Raw genomic sequence first — 24,445 nt, forward strand, 5'->3', positions numbered from 1 at the left:
TCGAAGGATACTGCGAGCTGTTTAAGTGAAGAGCTCGTTTTGTCGGGGCGGGGTGGGGGCTTACGCACCGCTGGGGGATTAATCAAGTATGTGGATGTATGTTTGCTTATCGCTGTGCGCTTATGCATGCACGTCTCGTCTTCATAGGTGAATTTCCATACATATACATGCAAACCTTATACTGTGGAGCAGCAGCAGGAATACCTGGCTCGGTAAGAGGATGCTAATGAATGGTAATTTAAGCTCATCCCCAGACTTTAGTTTCATTTAAAACACAGTAATGTATTTTTGACCTGCAGAAAGCTCATGCTGTGATTTGGCAATCTAAAACGAGGCAAGGGTAATAAACATGTGGGAGTGCACGTGAACACACACACGCAAAGCAACCAACCTGCACTTTGGCATCTATAGCACAACTCCTTTTAAACGGTTTATTTTCTCCTGTTCTCCTTCATGATTATCTTCCTCTCGCTTTCTCTCTGTCATCCTTCTTCCAGCTCTCCTTGACAAGTTTTCCTCACTCTCTTTGTGCCCTCTCTGTACATTTGTTCTGGCACAGCATTCCCACGGGCCTTTAGAATAACCCTTCTTTATGTTCAGGTATTGTACTTTGCCAGTGGTATCGTCTCTCTAGGGTGACCATGCAAACCGAAGGCCTGATATTGTGGCAGTGGTTGCCAGGCGCTGCAGGGCTAATAGAGGGGATGTTGAGAGCTTGTCCAGCTAGATTGAATCTGCTTTTTCAGGCCCCTGATAGATTCCCAGGGCCTCTGGGACCTGGGCACTTGTGTCTAGGCTCATCTGTGCTTTCAGGTAGAGTCAGGGCACAACAGATTGAGACTGAATTGCTGTTGAAGCACCACTGAGAACACAGAGTGCAAAAAAGGCAATGGATAGAGTGTCCTCGTTAACACCAGCATATTGCAACGTCAAGTATTAAATAGCCAAAGGTATCAGCTTTGCACAGAAACATAGACATTCACACCATAAATACACTACAATGTTTAGTGAAATGAACGAGAATAAACTCCGTTTTTAAACATGAATTTCGCTGACAGTGAAAATACTTTGGAACACAGGGTCACACAAACAACAGCTTTCAATGCAAAACATGACTGTCTGCTGTTACAATTGAATGACAGGTCCCTGATTACCATTATAACATGCACCATTGGTAAATAAATAATGGTCTCAGGAGGGTCTGAACTCATGCAGTCTGTCTCATGAAGAGATTACTGGAATTTTAGAGCCCTTGTTTGAAGAATTATCCATGAACCTGCAGGAAGCGTTAGAAGTTTAGCTCTGTGGCCTAAGATGCTAATTCCAAGACACGACTCTGCCTATTTCTAATGGCTGCATGGTTCCTGAAATTTCTTTTTATTTTCTTCATTGTTAGCTGGAGGGCCATGTCAATGTCTGTAGGAGTGACCAGCCTAGTGACACAGTTTGCAAGCCACAGAGGGACAATTGTTAGCGTTGGTAGTAAAAGCAAGGACCAAACTCTGTCTAAACAGATGCAGATACACATACATGGTGGTTAATGTGCAGTAACTGACATGCTACCTAGTCCCGAACCTGCAAAATGACCCTAGAAGGAAAATCTTTCTAGGTGCATGTTTGTTTAGGAAGCTACGGTACAGGTTGTGTGTTATTGTCTGTCAGTCACGCAGGCCTTAGCAGGAAAACTAAGGCTTTTATTCAACAACCGTAGCTATTGTAGTTTCTAGCAGGTTGCTATATAACCATCTATATACGAGAAACCCTTTTGCTCTATGCAAATATGGTTTAAGACCAAACAATTTGATTCGACTGTATGGAAACAGGTTATCCATCTTTGCAGATAGTAAATATGTAGCATTCAGAGGGATTAATGCACAGACAGTGGGTGCTGTTGTGAAACCAAAAAAGTATAAGCTATAAACTTCTCATGCGATTTACAGAGCAGATACGGTCGCTGTAGTAGACAAAATGCAATTTAATTCCACTTTAACTTTAAATGCATCAACCCAGGGGAAAACAGTAGCTTTCAGAAATCCAACATATTTTAACACTTGCCAGAATACTGATGTTCAATACTGCTGACTGAAAGAGTCCAGATGTTTCCACACACCCAGAGGCCAATAAACTGATCCAAGCATCCTTTTTTACTCTTTGTTTTCCTCCTTTCTGCCACGTTGCCCTAATTTAGGATCAATCACACTTTAAAGATTATAGTTATAGGATGCAAGCCAGCAAAACACTCCATTTTACACAATTTGTTGCCAGCTGACGGATCTAACCTGGCATATCCTCAAATGATTAAAAAACGCTGCATATCCACTCAGGGCCCGTGAAATGCTCCACTGAGCAGTGCCAGTGCGTTTTTTCAGAAGTTCATCTTTTACTTGAATGTGAAAGTTAAAAAATTCATGGCACCTTGTGAGTTACAGCCTTGCTAGACTGCCTGTATAGTAACTGGCTAAGTGAAAAGTGGAGCAATCGAGCTATGAGACCAGATTAGGTTCTGCCTCAGGCCAGCCTTGGAACCATGCAAGTGAAAAAGGAGACCATCTGATGAGGAAGCACACACGCGTATGTATATATATATATATATATATATATATATATATATATATATATATATATATATATATATATATATGTATAACTGTGTAAGACTCTTATTCTGTTTTGCAGCTGCCACTCATCTGAAGAGTTGCCTTTACACATGCTGACATTCCTGCCACAAGGAAAGAAGTCCTTTACTTCCTCTGAGGTATGTTGCTGTATGATAACACATACGCAAAGAGGAAAAGCGACAGAGACAAACACAGCAAGAGAGCCAGAGAGCAAATACATGTGAAATTTAGAAGAAAAAAACCCTGACTGTTAGAAAATCCATTAGGGACTCGGCAGAGACAGGACACTCCGGACAATTGGGAGATTGATTCCAAGGAAATCAAGGCCTGTGATAACTCTACCCAGATATCTGTAGCAAAGACAGCTTAACCCCAGACTAACACTACTCAGAGGCAAAATACCTTTGCTAAGCCCGGATTACCGCCTCTTTATAAAGAAAGGTATGGCTCCACTGTACAGGCTGCTGTGATGCTGATGTTTTCTTTTTTTTTTTATTAAGGACATAATTCACAACAGCACTCTTGACCTCCTCGGTGAAGTCTCCCATCAGCATTGGTCTGTCTTCTTGCAACGTGCAGACGACTTTATTGATTGTCTAGAAGGGCAAAACACTCTCAGCCAGAAGTCATCTCCACCTTTTGACTTCAACCTTCTGAGTGCGCGCTAAAAACAATAGTGAGATGATTTAGACTACAGGGAGTGGGAGCCAGCAGGAGGGAGTGAGTGGGACGGTTTGTTTTGTTTCTGCCATGTTAGCCTGAAGCCAGTTTAATACTCATAAACTGCAACGTAGCAATTTTAATACCCACTAAGTTTGAAGACAGCTGGTTCAACTTGAACTACTTTGCAGCCAAAGTGATAAAACACAGAAAAAAACCTGAAATGTCACAGAAACAGGGATCATACTGGAGAAATAAACATTGGGAATCTCATTTACATATGAATAATGGATAATAATAATGGATTGGATTTATATAGCGCTTTTCAAGGCACCCAAAGCGCTTTACAATGCCATTATTCATTCACTCTCACATTCACACACTGGTGGAGGCAGCTACAGGTGTAGCCACAGCTGCCCTGGGGCAGACTGACAGAAGCTGCCATATCGCACCATCGACCCCTCTGGCCAACACCAGTAGGCGGTAGGTGAAGTGTCTTGCCCAAGGACACAACGACCAGGACAGAGAGCGAAAACAATTGTTAATGCCACTAATCCTCATAAACTGCTTGAAATAATCACACAAGGCTTCATTCTACTGAGTTTCTACACATTTAATTTGGTCTTTTGAGTATAGTAGCTTTGCAGTAGCTTTTACAGTAACTCGTAGTATGTAGGTATAAAATGGCTTCAAGTACATTTGACAGGAAGTAGGGAGATTATTCACAGAGCCACAGGGGAATCTAGGAGAATACCAAGGGTACATTTAAAAGTTAAGCTAGTTTAATTCCTTTGTCCTTTTTCCATTCTGTGTCACTTGGCCTTTGTGTTTCTTCATTTAAACCTTCCCCTCCTCCAGGCATGTTATATCTGAAATTGTAATTTGTCCTACCTAAGGATACTAATACCTTCATGCAAATGATCACAGAGAAGAACTAATGCAAACGCTGTAGACCAGACTCTGATTTTTGATCCCGTTAGGAGGCGACTGAAAACTGATGCAGGACAGAAACGGTGACACTGGAGACTAGAGGGAGGCAGAATAGACAAGCTAATGTCTGTGTCTCAGCTGTGTGCTTCCTGTGCCACATACAGCAACTAGTGGCATCCTCATGCATCTTTGCTTTGTGCGGTAAGATAGATCAGGGGCTGTCTCTCTGCCACCACCCAGATGGATGGCTAATTGTAATGGGAGCCCAGAACAGCTAACAATTAGACTCGAATGAAGATGGATGCGAACAGGGGGGTATGACAAGAGCAAAAAAGCACCTAGATGTGGTGGTGGTGGTGGGGGCGAAGGCAGAGAAAGATACGAAGAGGACAGCAGATGCTGGAAAACGCACTTCCTCTCCTTAATAATTCCTCCTCCTCCCTGTCCCCCCATCTGCTCTCTCTTTGTCGTGTAAGTACTGCAAAAGCTAATCTCAAATGGCTATCCTATTTTACTCTCAGTTAAACACAGCCTTATTCTAAGAAATGATCTGAGGAAGAACAGATTTTCTGTGAAACATAACCATTTGCTGATAATAAATGTGGAGGAAATGACATTTTGCTATAGTAAATGACCAGTAACACTTGCTAAATGGTTGGTTAAATGACAGAGAAGGTCATATGTCATTTGCAGTTAAGAACACTACATATTACATAGATGGCAGTAACGGGCTGTTAAAGGATATAGCATGCATAAGTAATTAATGGCTCTAGTTGGACATTAGAAATCAGACTTGTGAAAAGCAGTGACAGAGTCGTCTATACAATGAGAACTATTCATCATCTGCTGAGGATAACATCTTTATTAAGTGACAGATGGCTCGATGGCAATCTAATGTGCAGGAAACATGTCAGTAGCAGTTCTTAAAAAGGTCAGTAAAATCCCGAGTTGCTACAGCTAATCACCAGGTTGCCAACAATGCTGCCATCGGGTGTATCATCTCTTATCATTTAAGCGTTTAACCTAAACTGGAAACACCTTTCCTTCACTTATGATCTAGCTAGTCATGTATACAGTTACAGAGATTGATGCTCATATTAAACAGGTCAAAGTTTCAAATAATTAGGTCAGTGTATATACGTGTACATACCTTTTGAGAGCAGGCTAAAAACAAAAGCTCATTCCTTGGACTACTCTACATTCCTAGTTTCCCTGTGAGGGGCAGTAAGTCAAAAGACAGTCAGCTGAAATGGACTTACTGCGAGACAAGCTAAAAAGGCTAGTTTCAGGCTGAACCAAGTTCCAGTATAAAACAAATAAAGATGATTTTAAAATTTTAATCATGGTGTTTGTAGCAAAGTTACCCTCGTAAAGAGCTTTATTCTACATGTCTCAGTCACACATTCATACAAGCACACCTAACTTAGATTAACACACATTCATACTCTGATGCTGCAACGAAGCATCAACTTGGGGTTAGTATGTTGCCCAGGAGACTTTGGCATGCGGACTGGAGCAGCCAGGGATTGAACGACCAGCCTCCCAATTAGTAGATGACCTGCTGTAGCTCCTAAGCTACAGGCATGCTGATAGAGTGCGAGAACAATTATATTCAGCTGGAAGTGAGTACAGTACATTGATATTAAAACACAGCCAGTGTTGGGAAGGTTACTTTTAAAATGTATTCCATTACAGAATACATGCCCCAAAATGTATTCTGTAACGTATTCCATTACGTTACTCAATGACAGTAACGTATTCTGAATACTTTGGATTACTTAATATATTATCATGCTTTTTACAACAACATGAATGTACTATTGCTGTGTGATTTATTACTATTACTGAAGGTCCGCGACTCCGAACTGTAGTAAAGGGACCTCTGACTAATACGGCGGGGTCCCTGTCGGCTCGTAGCCGAAAAATAGCTTTACTTTATTGTGTGGGTCAACTTTGCTAGCAGAGACAGAGAGAGGCGTTGAAAGGCTGCTCCAACGGAACTTATTGTTTTCGGAGGGAAACAGGAACACGGTGTACAGTCGAGTCTTAATAGCTTACTTACAGCTGGGCTCGTCAGGCACTCTTCTTGGCTGCAGTGGTTATTATTATATTTACATGCTTCCAGCTCCCGTTTTTCCTCGATGACAACTCGTACCTTTCCACTCCCCTTTTTCTCCCTCCTCGTGCTCCCAGACCCATAACGTGTATGGCAGTCCATTCTCCCTGCAACACGGACTACACTGCCCATGATGCTACATTCTTTAGTGCGATGTGTTCACTGCTACAGATACACATGTGGTAAATGCAGACTACAGATACCATGGCAGTGCCAGGATTGTGAGTGATTGCTGAAAATGTTGAAATGTACTCACTCACTTTTTATTATTATTTGTAAATATGTGTACAAATGGTTGGTTTTTTGTACTGTTTTTCAATAAATCTCAGCAACAAAGGAAATACACCCATGTGTGTTGATTTCTCCCTAAGATGGCAAACTGAAACACTCCAAGTTTCCTTGTGGCTCAGGAAACTAACCACTCCAAGTTGGCGACTTTTGGAGATTTATTTCCCTGGATGATTGAGAATGCATCAAGACGAACACAAAAGGAAGTTCACAGCTTTTAGCAGCCCCCCCCCCCCCCCTCATTCACACACCCCCACTCCCCTCCAGAATTCTCAGGTAACAACCTAATTTACATATGAATGACTAGCTTCCACTTGGCTGAAGCTAAACCCTAGCTAAACACCTACCAGCCATTTGGCTGGAAGGCGGGTTTTAAAGGTAGAAAAGCCAAATGGCTGCTCTCTGGGACTCTATTTACAAGGCAGGCAGGAAGAAAGGCGGCCTTATTTAAACACTATCTGGGAACGTGAAATCATCTCAACAACATCTCCCACTAAAGCTTGCACAATATGTAATTCAGGAGATACTCCATTGATTTTGAGAACAAAAGCTTAAATGCTGAGCAACACTTAATCCCATGTGCTAATTAAAGGCAGGGATGGTGCAGACTGCATCTCCTAAATGCTCAAAAAAAATATGCAAATCTATCATCATCTTTGGCACTTAGACCTTGATTTTACCATAGTAATAACTCTCTTGAGGATTAAAGCATCCAGGTGCAATATCATTATGAAAGCACTGATAAGACTTTTTAGTCATGCTGTTATAAAAAGGAGAAAAGCTGTCTATGGGATGTAGGGGTGCTTGAGCAAATCGCTGACCTCACAGCAGGCAAGCCAAAGAGATATCAAGTGCCTGAAGGAGTCATTTAGTACTAGTTAATGAGAACAGCACTGTCATGCTACAGTGGTCTGTTGGTGGGTACTATGGGGGTCTTGTACTGGGTGATGTTCGGGACACTGCACCACAATGCAGCTCAGAGAACAGCTAAGGTCACTCAGATTAACGCCTGACAGGAAATATGGCTTTTGCACCCAGACATGCACGTATATGCATACAGATGTGGATGTGCACATATGCAAACAGACATACACCTTCCTTCCAGCAAGCATCTCATCTTATCATCTCATCATATGCAATAATACTAAATGCAATAATCCTTTCTGTCATCGTTGTATTTTTACTCAGTTGTATATAGTATTTGTATTTGTATTCTATTTTTATCTTATTGTATATTTATTTTATTTTATTCTACTGTATATAGTATTTTATTTTATTCTATTCTGTACAGTTGTGTACTGTATTTATTCTTATTGTATTCTAATTTTTGCCTCATAACTTTTGCACTGTCCACTTCCTGCTGTGACAAAACAAATTTCCCACGTGTGGGACTAATAAAGGTTATCTTGTGGTGGACCACTAGAGGGCTCCACTCACACCCAGTGTAGAGGAAGTGTGTTCCTGTGTTTTGTGGCGCGATATGCGCAGTTGATGTTGGAGACGAATAAAGAAGGAGTGAGAACTGAGAGCTGTGTCGTTGATGCTTACCTCCACATTGGTGACCCCTGACTCGAGCATGCAACGGGCCGTAGATAACGCACACTCCGCTATGGATGCATCAGCGGCCGCCGGACCTCCGCCTCCTGTTGCAGCTACGTTCGCTGTGGCGCTGAAACTGCCGGACTTTTGGCTCCATGACCCCCCGTCATGGTTCGTACACGTGGAGGCTCAGTTCGCCCTTCGCGGCATCTCGGCTGACGACACGAAGTATCACCATGTGGTGGCCTCGCTCGACCCGCTGGCCACCCGTCGCGCGATGGCGCTCCTCCGGGACCCACCCGCCCAAGGGAAATACGCTGCCCTCAAAGAGCTGCTTCTTCGGCGCTATGCCCTCTCCGACGCCGAACGAGCCGAAAAGCTCCTCAACCTGTCAGGCTTGGGTGGCGGTACCGCGCTTGAGCTCATGGAGAACATGCTATCGTTGCTCGGGCCGGATGACGGTGGTTTCCTCTTCGTGCACCTCTTCCTTCGCCAACTACCGGCCGCCGTGAGAGCTGTCCTCGCGAACTCTCCGCTTCTGCCTGCGAAGGATTATCGCTCCCTGGCTGAAGAAGCGGATCGCATTCTCCTGGCTAGCCGCACTTTCGACGTTCACGCCCTGGCTACGGACACGCCGGCGGCACCTTCCACGCCTCCACCTGCCTCCCCCGGAGCATCCGCCCCCTTGCTGACGGCAGGGATTGCTACACGCCGGCACCGCGGAAAGAGCATCTGTTTCTACCATCAGCGTTTTGGCGACAGAGCGCGTCGCTGCCTGCCGCCTTGCGCTTTCACGGCCCAGGGAAACGGACCCGCCAGCGCGCCGTAGCAGCCGCGACTGCTGGCAATACAGAAAGGCTGCTCTTCATAGAGGACTCGCGCTCCGGGAGACGTTTTCTCGTGGACTCCGGCTCCCAGAAGAGCCTCCTTCCCCCTACCGCTACCGACGGACTAGCAGCGAACTGTGGGCCGCAGCTCATTGCAGCTAACGGCTCTCCCATCAAAACGTTTGGGGAAAGGTTGGTGACTGTTTGTTTTCATGGCCGGGATTTCCAGTGGAACTTTGTTGTTGCTGCTAGCTCTGTACCTATTTTGGGTGCTGATTTCCTGTGTGCTCATGGACTACTTGTCGATGTCGCTAACAGACGTTTAATCGATGCTCTCTCGTTTTCTTCGCTACCCTGTTTTACTCGGGCCGCCGAGCCCCTGATTCGGGCTAATGTAGTGACCTCCGGGGATGCTTTTCAGCGTTTGCTTTTAGAGTTTCCATCGCTGTCTGTCGCTAATTTCTCTAGCACGGTAACGAAGCATGGGGTTGAGCATTATATTCCCACGGTCCGGCCCCCGGTGTTCGCGCGCCGCCTCGACCCCGCGAAATTGTCCGTCGCTCGGGAAGAGTTTGCAGCCATGGAGCGCCTTGGCATTGTACAGCGTTCGAACAGTGCATGGGCCTCTCCGCTTCACATGGTGCCCAAATCGGACGGTCGGTGGCGGCCATGCGGAGATTTCCGCCGTTTAAATAATGCCACGGAGAATGACCGTTACCCCATCCCCCACATTCAGGATTTTTCTGCCAATCTCGCCGGAACGTCGATTTTTTTCTAAAATTGACTTGGTGCGGGGGTATCACCAGGTTCCCGTGCGCCCCGAAGATGTTCCTAAAACCGCTGTCATTACCCCCTTCGGCTTGTTCGAGTTTTTGCGCATGCCGTTTGGCCTGAAAGGTGCCGCCCAGACCTTTCAGCGGCTGATGGACTCAGTTTTGCGTGGGCTGCCGTTCGTTTTTGTTTATCTGGACGATATATTGGTGGCCAGCTGCTCAGCGAGCCAGCACGAGTCCCATCTGCGCCAGGTTTTCCAGCGTTTGGAAGCGCACGGCCTGATCATCAACCCTTCCAAGTGCCAGTTTGGGTTGCCTGTTCTGGATTTCCTCGGGCACCGCATTTCCGCTGAAGGTGTGGTTCCGTTGCCCGACAGAGTCCAGGCCGTTTCGGCTTTCCCGCGTCCCACGTCGGTTAAAGCGTTGCAGGAGTTCTTGGGGATGATAAATTTTTACAACCGCTTTCTCCCCAGAGCAGCCCACCTGCTACAGCCACTCTATGCTGCCTTAAAAGGTAAAACAGCCAAAGATCCGGTTGACTGGCTGCCTGAACGCGTCCGTGCGTTTTCCGCAGCCAAGTCTGCGCTGGCTGACGCCGCCCTGCTGGCCCACCCGCTTCCGTCGGCGGAGATTGCGTTGACCACCGACGCCTCGGACGTGGCAGTGGGCGGAGTGTTGGAACAGCGGGTTTCAGGTCTCTGGCAACCGCTCGCCTTTTTCAGTCGTACGCTCCGGGATGCTGAACGCAAGTACAGTGTTTTTGACAGGGAGTTGCTGGCCCTGCACCTCGCAACACGGCATTTTCGTTTTTTCCTCGAGGGTCGCAACTTTGCTGCGTACGTTGACCACAAACCTTTGACGTTTGCGATGTCCAAGGTCTCTGACCCATGGAGCGCACACCAGCAGCGCCAGTTGGCGGCCATTTCTGAGTTTACCACAGACATTCAGCATGTGGCTGGTAAGTCCAATCACGTCGCTGACTGTCTCTCACGTGTGTTGGTTTCTCCGGTGTATGTTGGCATCAACTACGCTGCCATGGCCGCCGAGCAACGTGCTGACCCGGACGTCCTTACCCTTCAGTCAACAAAAACGGGCCTCGTGCTGGAGGACACCCCGGTGTGGGACGGCGGTCCGCGCCTTCTTTGCGACGTTTCCACCGGCCGCCCCCGCCCGGTGGTTCCCCTTTCGTGGCGTCGTCGTGTTTTTGACTCGGTGCATGCCCTCTCTCATCCCGGCGTCCGGGCCTCGGTCAAGCTGGTCAGCGCCAGGTTTGTTTGGCCGGGCCTTCGCAAGACGGTGAAAGAATGGGCGGCGGTTTGTATCCCATGCCAACGCTCGAAAATCCACCGGCACACACAGGCACCCCTCGAGCCTTTCCGTGTCCCGGGTAGGCGTTTCGATCACGTTCATGTGGACCTGGTTGGTCCCTTGCCGCAGTCACAGGGTTTCACGCACCTTTTGACTGTGGTGGACCGCACAACCAGGTGGCCGGAGGCGGTACCCCTGGTGTCCACGACAGCGGCGACGGTGGCCAGGGCATTTTTGTCAACGTGGGTTTCACGTTTCGGCCCCCCTGCTGACATTACCTCGGACAGGGGCCCCCAGTTTGTTTCCGAGCTTTGGTCTGCTATGGCTGACGGCCTTGGGAGTCAAGGTCCACCGCACCACAGCATACCACCCGCAAGCTAATGGGATGTGCGAACGGTTTCACCGGTCACTTAAGGCCGCGCTCCGTGCTTCCTTGACAAGTGGCGACTGGGTCGACCGTCTTCCGTGGGTTTTGCTGGGATTGCGTAGCGCGGTTAAAGAAGACCTCGGGGTTTCCCCGGCTGAACTGGTCCTCGGCCAGCCTCTCCGGGTCCCCGGGGAATTCTTACCTGAGAGCCCTCCCCCATGTTTCGATACCTCTTTGTTGCCTTTTCGCCCCCCAAGAAACTCATTTCCTGTTCCTGGTCCTGTGCACCACTGCCTGCCTGACACCTTTGTTCCGAGTTCATTGGACTCTGCTCGTTTCGTTTTCGTCAGGCACGATGCCCATAGGACTCCGCTGTGTCCACCATATGACGGGCCATTCAGGGTTCTTAAACCAGGCAACAAACATTTCGTTTTGGACTTTGGCGGTCGGCAGGAAGTTGTCTCTGTTGACAGACTTAAGCCTGCACATGTTATGCAAGAGGATCAGGTGGTCCCGGCCCAGGCCCCTCGCCGCGGCCGCCCACCTGCCACCGGGCTGATGGATTCTGTTTTTTCCCCCAGGAGCGACCCGAAATCAACGGAGTCCGAGTTGTCTTCAGCTTTTTCTGACCGCCAGTGCCAGCCTCGCTCCCGGGCTGGGTTGCCCTCTGTCAGTTTCCCACCCCCCCAGTTCAGCCGCTCCGGCTGTTTGCTTAAGCCCCGGGTCCTGGACTAGTTCTGCTGGGTGTTCGGGGGGGGGGGCATATGTGGTGGACCACTAGAGGGCTCCACTCACACCCAGTGTAGAGGAAGTGTGTTCCTGTGTTTTGTGGCGCGATATGCGCAGTTGATGTTGGAGACGAATAAAGAAGGAGTGAGAACTGAGAGCTGTGTCGTTGATGCTTACCTCCACAATCTTATCTTATCTTATCTGGGTAATAGCTATTTCAGGAAAGAACACAGCGTCGGGACAAACACTGCCTCCAGCTCTACCCTCTGCCTATGCTCCCTCTGCTTCCCCTGCTCACCCTCTGGCCTTCCTCCTCACTGCTCCTCTGCTTTTCTCTTTTCCTCACCTATACATTTCATCCTCTCAAACTGCTTTTCTGGCTAATTTTCTGACTTTTCAGCCATCCTTCCATCTTCTCTTTGTCTCTTTTCATCCTTGCACCTGCGGTCATGTCACCACGGAGGCTTGCTCAGCAGACAAGCTTACAGTTAGTTAAGACTGGGTGGTGGGTAGGGCTGCCACAAACGATTATTTTGATAGTCGACTAGTCACCGATTATTTTTGCGATTAGTCGACTAATCAGATCATCATCCATTGAACGTAAAAGTACAGCTTATTGCACCAGCAGCATCTGCTCTTATATAACTATCATTAGCTTACAGCTTTAAGTGTTTAAGGTCTGTGCTAACTAAAAATAAAGACAAGATGATAGTTAATTGAATTCTAATTAAATGTGCAGATTGTTTCGGTGGAGTTTAATAAACTCAGCCGATTTACTCAGGAACAAATAAAATACTGAAAAAAGCCAAACAATAACATTTTTAAGTTATCTAAGTGACTTGTATATGTTTAACCTGAGTAGGGCGGTGGGTTTGAAAACGATCTGCCGGGAGTCCGGTGCTCTCATGGCCCCCGGCTAGCTATCGAGCTAGTGGGTAACAGACGCCTCCGAAAACGTCGGAGCGCTTTTGAAAATATGCGGTGTCTTGATAAACTGAGCAGATATTTGAGGTTTACACAGCTACATTCTCGCCTGAAAATATGTTAAACGTTTATTTTGTGACCCAGAAAGAATAATAAGAGTAATATTAAAACTAACTAGCTGCCGCCATTGTTGACAACTGCGCTGGGCCGCGCTATGAATTCTGGGACACAGCTTCTTCTTCTTCGGGGTTTAACGGCAGCTGGCATCCTTGTACATGCAGTGCTGCCATCTTCTGTTTCAGTCCGTTATTACACTCTTAAATCCTGCTACTTATTCCTGCTTTTGGGATCTTACAAAGCTTCAAACGACGCGTCGACTATTAAATCAGTCGTCGACGATTTTGATAGTTGACGTAATCGTGACTAGTCGACTAATCGTGGCAGCCCTAGTGGTGGGCAGCCCACAGTTGCAGAACTTTAAACAGATTTAGAGAATGTGTGCTGAGATGGATTGCATTAATCACAGAGAGGGTGAGAAAAAAAGGGGGACAGGGAGGGGTTAGTGGTAATGGATGGAGGCAGGGGAGTAGAGATGAGTGAAAAGGTCTAACAAACAAGTGAAGGGTGTGAGGGAAAAAGCCTTAGTTGGAGAGGTGTGAATGGCAGTGATGAGAGAAAGGAATGGACTCTGAAAATATGTGTCAGTGTGTGCACTGTATGTTTGCCAGCTCCAAATAAACCACTATCTATCTCACGAGAATAGAAATGGTCAGCTTTGCCCGCAGACTATGATTACTGGCCCAGTTTTGTTTGTGAGCCAGCCGATGCTGCTACCCAGTTTCGCTCACAGACACATCACGATTTTATAAAGGTCTAAAGACCGGGCTAGACAGGATCTTTAAACCATCTACCATTAAAATTTCTATAAATCTGTTTTTGAGTGTTTTTTATTGCTATACTTACAAGGGTGAAATCTCACAAGGACGGACTGAAAGAGAAAATTATGCAAAGAGGGGAAAATGCTGATATTCACTTCTCTGACAGGGTATCTTAGGATTTAGGATTGGGTTTTTGGATGAGATTTGAGTAATGATAACATTTAGCTTGTGGATTTAAAGGACTACTTTGGCTTGAGGGAACTGATATTTTACATAATAATAAGAGCTCATCCTGGGTGAACATAAAATTAATGCAGGCCATGGATATCCAGGGGGCAATGAAAAAACTCATTAACGTGGCTTTAAAACCTCTGAAAATCTTGCTTTTTCACCCTCAAATTACTATAATATTGATAATTCAAATGCACAAAAAGTCAAATAATCTTTGTCTTTAGGACCGAATTTTTGTGATTTGATCAGATTTGTTTCACAATGGGAGCAGGATTCACCAACCGTAAGATGTTTAATTTTCACTCTGGTGTCACTAATCATAATAACAATAATACTTTATGAAAGTTTTATATTGTATGTTGCACCCAGAGCCTTTATTTATGTTAATAAATCTCATACTAATGCAGAAGTTTGGCGTTAGAGATGGAAAATGATTTTTGTCTGGTGTTTATATAATCGATCTGTTAATACTGCCATAATAAATGTGTTATTAATGATACAACCAAGTGAATAACACTTCCCAGAGTTTAAACAAGGCAACATCAAAGTCAATCTTATCATTTGTTACAATGACCATTATTACAAAAACCTTAAAATGTAAACAGATTTAAAAGTTTGATTTAATTGATTCTTTTCCCAGGCGGAGAAATTAATCCCTTTGGAATTATGTCAGGAATTGCATCTGGCATAAAAATCTGTCAAACCTGCCACGGTGACGAATCCTTCTGAATAAAGGAGCAGGCAAAAATCTCTAAACGTTTTCACACATTTGCCCCTTTGTTTGGACTCCAGCCACGATCCTTTCTATGCACTACCTGTTAAAGTACATGTGAGAATGCTAAAGGCCAGTGTTGTCAGATCAGACGCTAAACAGTCCTTAACCTTCTAGTCCCCTAACATAAACTCCATGTAATGTCCCATTGTGCTGATTTGAGCTGATGTGAGAATAGCGCAGTAATTGACCAGGAGCGAGCGGTCGCCCTGTGTCTCTTGTCACTCTCATGCTCTGCTCAGGCAGTCTAATCCAAACCTGGCTGACACATCCTATCTCTCAGCGTGCTTCATGTAAGAAAAGAAAAATCCAGACAATGTCCTATTCTGATTCTTGCAGCATTTTACGTGTCACAACCCCTTACATCACCGTGACGCCTGTCGAAAGAGTTTGCAAAGTAACGTTTGGAGCCAGAGCCTAACTTTGAGGCGATGTGATCGCTGCGAAATTTGTAAAATCGAGATTATTACAGTCACGTTTGCTTGGCCAGTCTCGCACGTTTTCACTCAGCAGCACTGCGGCTGTCCTGAGGGAAAACTTTGCAGTGGCTGTTCGAGACCTCTGAGTTAATGAGGGATATTATACCAGATGTTCCAAAACTGTTTTCTGACCCTAGGTGGCTTATGAAATTGGCCTACATATGGCTACCATATTAAATACACTCAACAACCTTAGCCTGTCCACAGATCAATTATGAAAGTCAGAGACTTGCTACATTTATTTAAAAGAAGAAAAAAAACCATTTGTGGAGAGGAATCGAAGACAGAGGGACAGACAGGATCCCCCAGAGGATGCATGTGACTGGGTGGCTGAACTCCTCGCTCCAGGAAAAACAGCTACAAACATCCAAGAGGCAACACAGAAAAGAAGTTGTGCTGTGACTGGACTCTAAAAATGAAATGACTCATAAAACAATTTGGCCTGACAAACTTACTCCTAGGGCTATCGAAACTGAAAAAGTATAACCCCTCCTCTTTCATAATTTATCATGATATACAGCAAAGGCCAAACTGCCATGCGGAAAATGACATTAGAGTTTAAATCAAATACGGGACGTTCATAAAGGTAAATAAATGCAGCTGTGGGGGGAAAAACAGCTTCGCAGGACTGAAATGCCTTGTATGAGATTTAGGGAAGGGTAATTTTATCCAGTGTAAGGAGGTCACTGACCTGCAGGAGCATGAGAATATCTACTTAATGTTGCACAAAAAGACGAGTGAAGATATAAATACTCTGGAGGAAAGAATCCCCCCAAAGTGAATCTATTTATTAAGTTAATGGAGAAATAGAGAATTTCAGTTTGCATATCAGACAGACTATTAAAGTTTGACAATACTCACTGGGAGCAGTGGGTACTGCATACTACTGCTAATGTGAAAATACTGTCAGTCAATTTAATTATACAAACACGTTAATCTTAAAGGGATGACCTGAACCCTGTGGAGTCCTCCCCTCCTCTGAGGGGTGAGAGAGATGTCAGAGTCCCCTGTGGGCTGGAGGTCTGGAGATCCAACCCTCTGGGACCCCGCTGAAGAGGAATAAAACTGTGTTCACCTGTACCTTCTGCGCCCGCCGCTTGTCTGCTCTCTGGTTCTGGTGATAGATGCGGCTAAAGTTGGACACGATGACAGGGACAGGCAGGGCAATTACCAGCACACCGCTCAGAGAGCAGATTGAACCAAAGATCTTCCCCGCGATCGTCTTAGGAACCATGTCTCCGTACCTGCGGAAAGCGACAAGGAGAAAGAGATAATTAATTTAGTAAAACACCTATTGCATTTAATAAAATCTGTCTGCAGTAGCTCAACTTTCTAGTCAAGCACAGCCGACTTGAGGTCTTTCATTCAAATCCCACAGAAGCACATGCTACTGTATTTCATGTTCAATTTATTTTAATTTGCCGGCTATTCATTCTTCCACTGCTTTCATCTTCTTTAAAGGCTTCTCTATGCTGCATGTATCAATGCCCACCAGAACAAGACTTGGCCTGCTGACTCTATTCCACCCGAAGGGAGAAAAAGAGACGCTCCAACCAAACCTCGTCTGTCACTGAACGGCACAGTAAAGTCCACTGACTCATTCACTGAGAGCAGATACTATTAACCTTTAGAGAGGAGAAAGAGGAGGACACTGTATGCCGGGGACATTTCCCAAAAGTCATTTAGCCCAATTCAGTCTGAAATATTTGCAAGTCAAAAGCAATTTCATCTTCAGTTCAAAGAGAGACAACACTACAATAACTATATTAAATCTCCCCCTTTTTTCCCAGTGAAGAAGCCATGCTGTAAGAATAAAGAATGAAAGGATGAAAAATATAGAAGAGAATAAATTCAAAAGCTAAAGAAAACACAACTTAAGCTGGGAAAGCAACCTTTATTTTTAATGGTGTTCATTTCTTATTCATGAGTAAAAAGAGCAAGTAATTTGTTCTTGTTTTCCAGCTAAACAACAAGTTTGACTGAATTCATTAGACCTGATCCAGCTAAGCCTACACATAAAACTTTGAAAAGACTTTTTCTTTATATTTAACCTTTATTTATTTGTTTTTCTTTATAGTCAAGAGCATGGCATTTGTGGTAAAGCACAGTCAAGCTATTCCTGTGCAGTAATCACACTAATGTACTGTACTTACACAAAACTGATGCATAAATACGGTGTGTGTATGTGGTCACTAAACCACCTACCAGTACTTGTTAAAGACAAGTTAGCTCTAGAGCATAGGTGTCAAACTCTGGCCCGCGGGCCAAATTTGGCCCGCAGCCTAATTACATTTGGCCCACGAAGCCATACCAAATTACTATTAGAGCTGGCCTACTGGTATTATACAGCTAATATATATATTGTTTAGTATTAAGCTTTGCTTGTTCCATATTCAGTTTTTCAGCAAAACTTGTTTGAGTCCATAAGAAGAGATTCATTCTTAAATCTGGAGGAAGATTTTTCTTTCAATAAGTATTAATGTTAGCCCGCGACTTTGTTCCAGTTTTGAATTTTGGCCCACTGTGTATTTGAGTTTGACACCCCTGCTCCAGAGCAACAGGCTAACATTTGAAAGTACTGAACATAGCTTATGCAAAGAACATAACACAGGTGTCCACACACACACACACACACACACACACGCACACACACACACACACACACACACACACACACACACGCACACACACACGCACACGCACGCGCCAAACTAAATTACACTATAAGTACGTTAGTCTGAACACATCTGTTCAGTTGCCCACTAATGTCAATTTCTAATCAACCAATCACGTGGAAGCAGCTCAATGGTTTCAGGCGTGTAGATGTGGTCCAGACAACCTGCTCTGACTTCAGATCAAAGCCAGGATCAGAAGATAGGGAAGAAGGGCGATTTTAGGTGACTTTGAACTTGTCATGGCTGTTGGTCTGAGTATTACAGAAACTGCAGATTTGCTGGGATTTTCCTGCACCTCCATCTCTGGGGTTTACAGAGTATAGTCCAAAAAGACAAAATATCCACTGAGCAGCAGTTCTCTGGGCAAAAATCCCTTGTTGATGCCTGAGGAAAATAGCCAGACTGCTTTGAGCTGATAGGAAGGCAACTGCTCTTCTTCTTGTGGCTGTTTCCACAGCGAGTCATCTGACTCCATCTTACCCAATCCCTAGCATCCTCCTCTGTCACACCAACCCTCTGTAAGTCCTTCACTACATCCATGAATCTCCTCTGTGGCCTTTCTCTTTTCCTCCTACCTGTAAGCTCCATATCCAACATCCTTTGACCAGTATAAGCACTATCGCTTCTTTGGCCTTGTCTAAACCATGTCCATTTTCAAATCTTCCTTGGCTCTCGTACTTTGTCTTCAAACTCAACCTGAGCTGTGTTATTTCCAGTCCTGTCCATCCTGGTCACTCCCAATGAACATCTAAGTATCAAAAGCTTACCTGCCCATTGGGAAATCAAACCTCAGCTCGCTCCTGCATGGCAGGGATAGAAAGGCCATAATCACTTGTTCTAACTAAGTCACACAGAAGAGCATCTCTGAATGCAGAACATATCAAATCTTGAACGAGAACACCACATCCAGTCTTTTTTGCCTCTGTGTTATTTAGATGTTAGGGTTAAAATTTTGTGTAAACTACATAAAAGTTTAGATTCAACCTGCCTAGTATCAGTGGTTCAGACTGCTGGTGTAATGGTATGAAGGATAGTTTCTTGGCACACTTTGGGCTCCTTAGTACTTACTGAGCATCATTCAGATATAACAGCCTTCCCGAGAATTGTCCAACCTTTATGACCACAGTGTATCTTCTGATGGATGCTTCCAGGAGGATAACTCGCCAGGTTACAAAGCTCATGGTTTTACAGTTTACAGTACTCAAATTACCTCCACATTGAGAACATCTCAGTCCAATAGAGCACCTTTGGGATGTGGAGGAACAGAAGATTCACATAATGGATGTGCAGCTAACAAATCTCCAACATCTGTTTTACGAGGAGTCATCGTTGATAATATGCCATGAAGGATTAATGCCGTTTTAAAAGCATGGGGCCATACCCAGGAATGCTTAACAAATAAAGTGGCCAGTTAATGTACTACTTGTTATGTTACATCTAATCATTACTTGGAGTATTAAGTGGAGTCCTTTTACACTGTTGTAAGGGCACTGCTTCTACTACAGATAAATACACACAGTGTATTTGAATCATTTTCTGGAAAGTCTATTTTCACTTCGATTACTATTAGCAGATACATTTACATAGATACTATCAGCACATGGTGCTGATGCAGTTGAGGTGTTATGGGACCCTATAGACCCTAGTCAGTCAACTTGTTACTGCTATTAGTCATATACATACACACATGTTTTCACACATCAGCTTACTAAAATAAGACAATCTGTGTAGAGATGCAGTAAAGAGAAGAACCCTGTCAATACCTTTAAAGCACTCCCAAGACAGATAATCTACAAAATATAGCCAAATAACTCTCGTTACAGCAGTCCTCTTTGAGAGATCACACACAAAGGCACTGGTTGTTATTTGAGGACTTGCAAAGAGTGCACAGGAGGCTTTTCTACAATGAACAATAATCTGCTTAAAATGTTGTGCTTACGATAGTCATTTTATAATCTAATGAAACACTTCTGTCGCAGTCTGTTGGTCCGAGTAAGAAAAGCACAGCGGCAATACATATGCGCACATTAGGGTGATCGTGGCTCAAGAGTTGGGAGTTCGCCTTGTAATCGGAAGGTTGCCGGTTCGAGCCCCGGCTTGGACAGTCTCGGTCGTTGTGTCCTTGGGCAAGACACTTCACCCGTTGCCTACTGGTGGTGGTCAGAGGGCCCGGTGGCGCCAGTGTCCGGCAGCCTCGCCTCTGTCAGTGCGCCCCAGGGTGGCTGTGGCTACAATGTAGCTTACCATCACCAGTGTGTGAATGTGTGTGTGAATGGGTGGATGACTGGATATGTAAAGCGCTTTGGGGTCCTTAGGGACTAGTAAAGCGCTATATAAATACAGGCCATTTACCATTTTACCATTAACCATAAACACACACACAGAAAAGCCATTCGGTTTATTTCGGCGAGGGAGATGAAATTCAAGATGAAACCTCATACTCATTAGTCACAGATTTCGGCAAAACAAGCCTGATATGAAGGCATTTAAGTTAAGGGATGCTTTTTCATCTACAAAGTAAAGCACTGCCCACACACAGCGATGGTCCACAGCCATAACTGAGAGTATACTTACAGAGAACATTTATCGTCCCTTCCAAGAACTTTAATGGCCTTTCTACCCAAATTAGGCAATAACAATCCTATCAGTGGTACAAAGGCCCTATCACTGCACAACATTTCATCTCCTCCCCTCTTCAGAAGATGTTCCCATTAGAAGGAAAGAAAACCTAATCATATTCATCTGCAAGCTTTCTTTAATGGGATCCTATTAGATTTCCTGATAGAGGCCCCTCACTCCTAATACTACAGTCAATTTGCTGCTCCCATTTAGTCAAGCTGGTCTGTCTCTGATGATACCACCATCAGCTATTATATATGCAACAGAAAGAAAAAGCTGGGTTTGCACACATTAAAGAAAGAGCTTTAATAAGTGCTATGAGAGAACACACATGCTCGCGTGCGCTTGCAGTAAGCTAAATGCAAATTCTTCTCCTTTGCAGGCCGGGGTCATTTCTGACTGAGAAAGATGATGCTAAAGTTGGCACGTGAGGTGGAGGTAAATTTCTCTCAGCAAGAAAAGAGATGGATAAACAGTGAGAGGAAGTGATATTTTCTAAGCAGATGCTGTGCAGTGAGAAGACTGTCTGATCTCTCCATCAGCTCCCCTGCCTTCCTCTCTGGCTCATACCACAGTCCCACATGTGCACAAACACACAGAATGATGGGCTTTCTGTATGCGCAAATAATCACAGAGTGCACATGCATGCACATGAAGCATCTAGGTCAGGCGGGAAGGTCAGTTCTTGGTCTGAATAGTCACGTCCTCTGATAAGAGGACCAGCTCTCTCTGGATTATTAAAGCCTATAAGGGTCGGACGGGAGCTTATTGAGTGGAACTGAGTGCTCTTGTGAAGTTATGTGTGATGGATGGATTATCAGAGATGGTCTGAGGAGTGACAGACACAAAGATTTGTGATGATGGCAGTCCGTGTCACGTCAGGTCAGCGAGCCACAGCTCACAGCCTTTAAATACCTGATAAGCTCAACCATTTCTGAAAGTAAGAAATAGCATTAAATAATCACTGTTTATGAAAATTTATATGAACATGTGCTTTGTAAAACAGGATTTTTATTGTATGTGTAAACTACATGCACCATAAACTAAGATTAATTTAGTGAGTGGACTCAGCTGAGATAAAATAAATATTTACAACGAAACTTGTTTTTAATTTGTGGTCCATAAAATGCTTTTAAAAAAAAGATTCACATTCCTATTTCTGTTTTTATAACAGGAAGATTCTATCGAAAAAAGGGGGAAGTGAGACAAAGAGAAAGATAGAGGGAGACTGAAATACGAAGCAGTGAGAGATGGGCTTCCACTTAAAGACACACTCCTCTCTAATTGTATGCGTATAGTCTAAGTAATCCTGCCTAAGTAGGTAAATGCACCACAAGGGATTGTGGTGCATTTACCTCCTGAAGTGCAGAATTCACCTACAGGAAGCAGTGCATTCATTGTCTATGTGTGTGTACGGGTTTGAGTAAGCCCGCACACATACAGCAAAAAGAGAAACATAGTCGTAAAATGGACAGTGTTCTTGAATGGGTTCAACAGGAGATTAAGAATACAGCAAATAAACATTTTGTTTGACACCTCGTCATTGGTTATTATGCAACAATGAAAAAGCGTGACTACATAAAGAAATGATGTTGATTATCATCCATCAGTCTGTTTTGTTAACTGCTTATCTAATTCAAGGTTGCAGGGGCTGAAGTATGTCCCAGCTGACATAAGTGGAGACGTGGGGTAATAGTAAAAATAATAATAAAAACTTTATTTGTATAGGATGCTTCAAAACAGAGTTTATAAAGTGTTTCACAGTCCGAACATTTGTTAACTGTTTAGTTGTTTTAGTTTCTTTAAATTATTGCATAGCAATAATAACTGCCACTATCTAGTTACTATCTAGTTAGTCTATTGCCAGACTTTTCCCTCTTTATTATTTGTCATATTTGAACACATCTAAGAAAAATCGTGACCATGTCCCACTGTTTTTAAAAGACAAAATGATTCATCAAGAATTAGATTATATTATTACACAATTCTTAAATATTTTAGTATTCCTTTACTTCATTAAATAAAGGATACATTAAAAAATATGACTTCACCAAACCTTGCTAAGTGATACAAGTGAACTATTACACTTTACAGTTTATGTCTTTCCTCCCTTAAATCCAAATGTGTGGCACACAATATGATCAAAATGCTGTTCTGCTTCTAATAATATATTCAGTCATTATATCATTCATTATATTCACTGCATCTATAAAGAATGTGTGGGAAGGAGAGTTATTTCATCAAATTTAACAATTCACATTTATAGACAAGCTTCACTATGAAAAACGCCTGTATTACTACAGTGGCCAGAAACGATAATGCCTGGTAAAAATATCTGTAGGGGTAGTAGACTTCAATTTTTATTGGGAAACCTGTCACAGGCCAATGAAGCTTAGCACTTTTGGGTTCAACAGAGTGAAAGATTGTTTCTCTAGGTCTCTAACCCTCAACCATCCATCCATCTGTCCACTCCTCTGACACTTCATGGCCAGTCACTCAGATGGAAGTAACTCTGATGACACACAGCTCTTCAGGGATGGGACAACCATCTATAATCACCCCCACAAATGTCACTGCAGGAAAGCAAGAAATAAGGAGGGGGAGGAACAACACAGGTAGAGGATATAGAAGAGGATGAGAGCATGAGCTAAGACACGAGCGAGTCAACAGAAAGATCATGAAAGATATAAAGTCAGTGTTGATAGACATGAGGTTGGATAGGGCACTGTGGATAACTCTGGAGCCATGCCTCATTTCTTTACATTTTGCTGCCAAGGAGTGAGACTTTTATTTTAAAAGCCGACTTGAAAAATAGTCCTCCAGGCTTTCTGAAGTTCTTTCAGTTTTTTCTTGGACTTTGGCTGCTTCTTCACTCATTTTCAGTCCAGTCCTCGTACCTGAACATTTTCAGAGGGATTTTTTTTCTTTTTTGTTTGCTAAGCCACTTAACACTGATCTATGCATCATTCAACAAGTGCAACAAAGGACAGCAGACGGACAGCTACAGATGTCCTTTACAAAAATCCTCGAACAAAGACCTGAGAGATACATCTGGCCCTTCAGTGGGTCCATCAACTGTTCACTGAAGCGTCATCAGTGAAAGGGTGGTTGGCAAAAGACATTTCAAGGGAGGCAAACAAGGACAGAAGGCTGAAGTATGCCAAATTACACGAGTGGACTGAAAATCAGTGGCAACAGGTCTTATACTATGATATATTCGAAATCTTTGGAGCTCAGGAGAGTGGCACAACAGAGAGTGTCTGCAGCCATCTGTGAAACACGGCCATTGCTTGGGGGCTCTATTGTAGCCAGTGATGTTGGGGATCTTATCAAAATTGATGGAATTATGAACAGACAAAAGTAACGTCAGATTTTGATGCGCCAGCACAATCGGAAAAGCACCTGATTGACAACAGATTCATTTGTCAGCACGGCAATGGTCCCAAACATACTGCCAATGCCATGCACACCTGGGTACAAAACAACAACAACAAAAAGATCTCAACTCTCGGTTCTCCTGACAGAGAGCATAACAAAGGCAGTCAGTCCTTCAAGAAGCCTGGAGAACTATTCCTGAACACTAAAGAAATCATAAGTTCCGACTATGTATAAAGATGATCATACCAAATATTTACTTTCAAGCATGTTGGATTTGGTCAGCTCTGTTGTGCTGTATGCAATGTAATTCTTTTTACGCTTGCACTTTTCAATA

At 44.1% G+C, this 24,445-nt stretch overlaps 1 protein-coding gene across 4 annotated transcripts in view; it reads right to left on the reverse strand.

Annotated features, from left to right (window-relative positions):
• Positions 1-24,445, reverse strand: part of kcnd3 (potassium voltage-gated channel, Shal-related subfamily, member 3) — a 114,839-nt gene that overhangs the window by 8,412 nt on the left and 81,982 nt on the right. For all 4 annotated transcript variants that reach the window (XM_086278305.1, XM_086278301.1, XM_086278304.1 and 1 more), the window contains exon 4: positions 16,515-16,683. In XM_086278305.1, coding sequence (XP_086134431.1) covers positions 16,515-16,683 — 169 coding nt within the window. The remainder of the gene's footprint in view (positions 1-16,514; positions 16,684-24,445) is intronic.

Source organism: Aulonocara sp. 'chitande type north' Nkhata Bay, linkage group LG20, assembly GCF_057382095.1.
Source record: "Aulonocara sp. 'chitande type north' Nkhata Bay isolate Kocher_YH1m ecotype deep benthic linkage group LG20, A_spYH_male_GT1.1, whole genome shotgun sequence".
Taxonomy (NCBI): domain Eukaryota; kingdom Metazoa; phylum Chordata; class Actinopteri; order Cichliformes; family Cichlidae; genus Aulonocara; species Aulonocara sp. 'chitande type north' Nkhata Bay.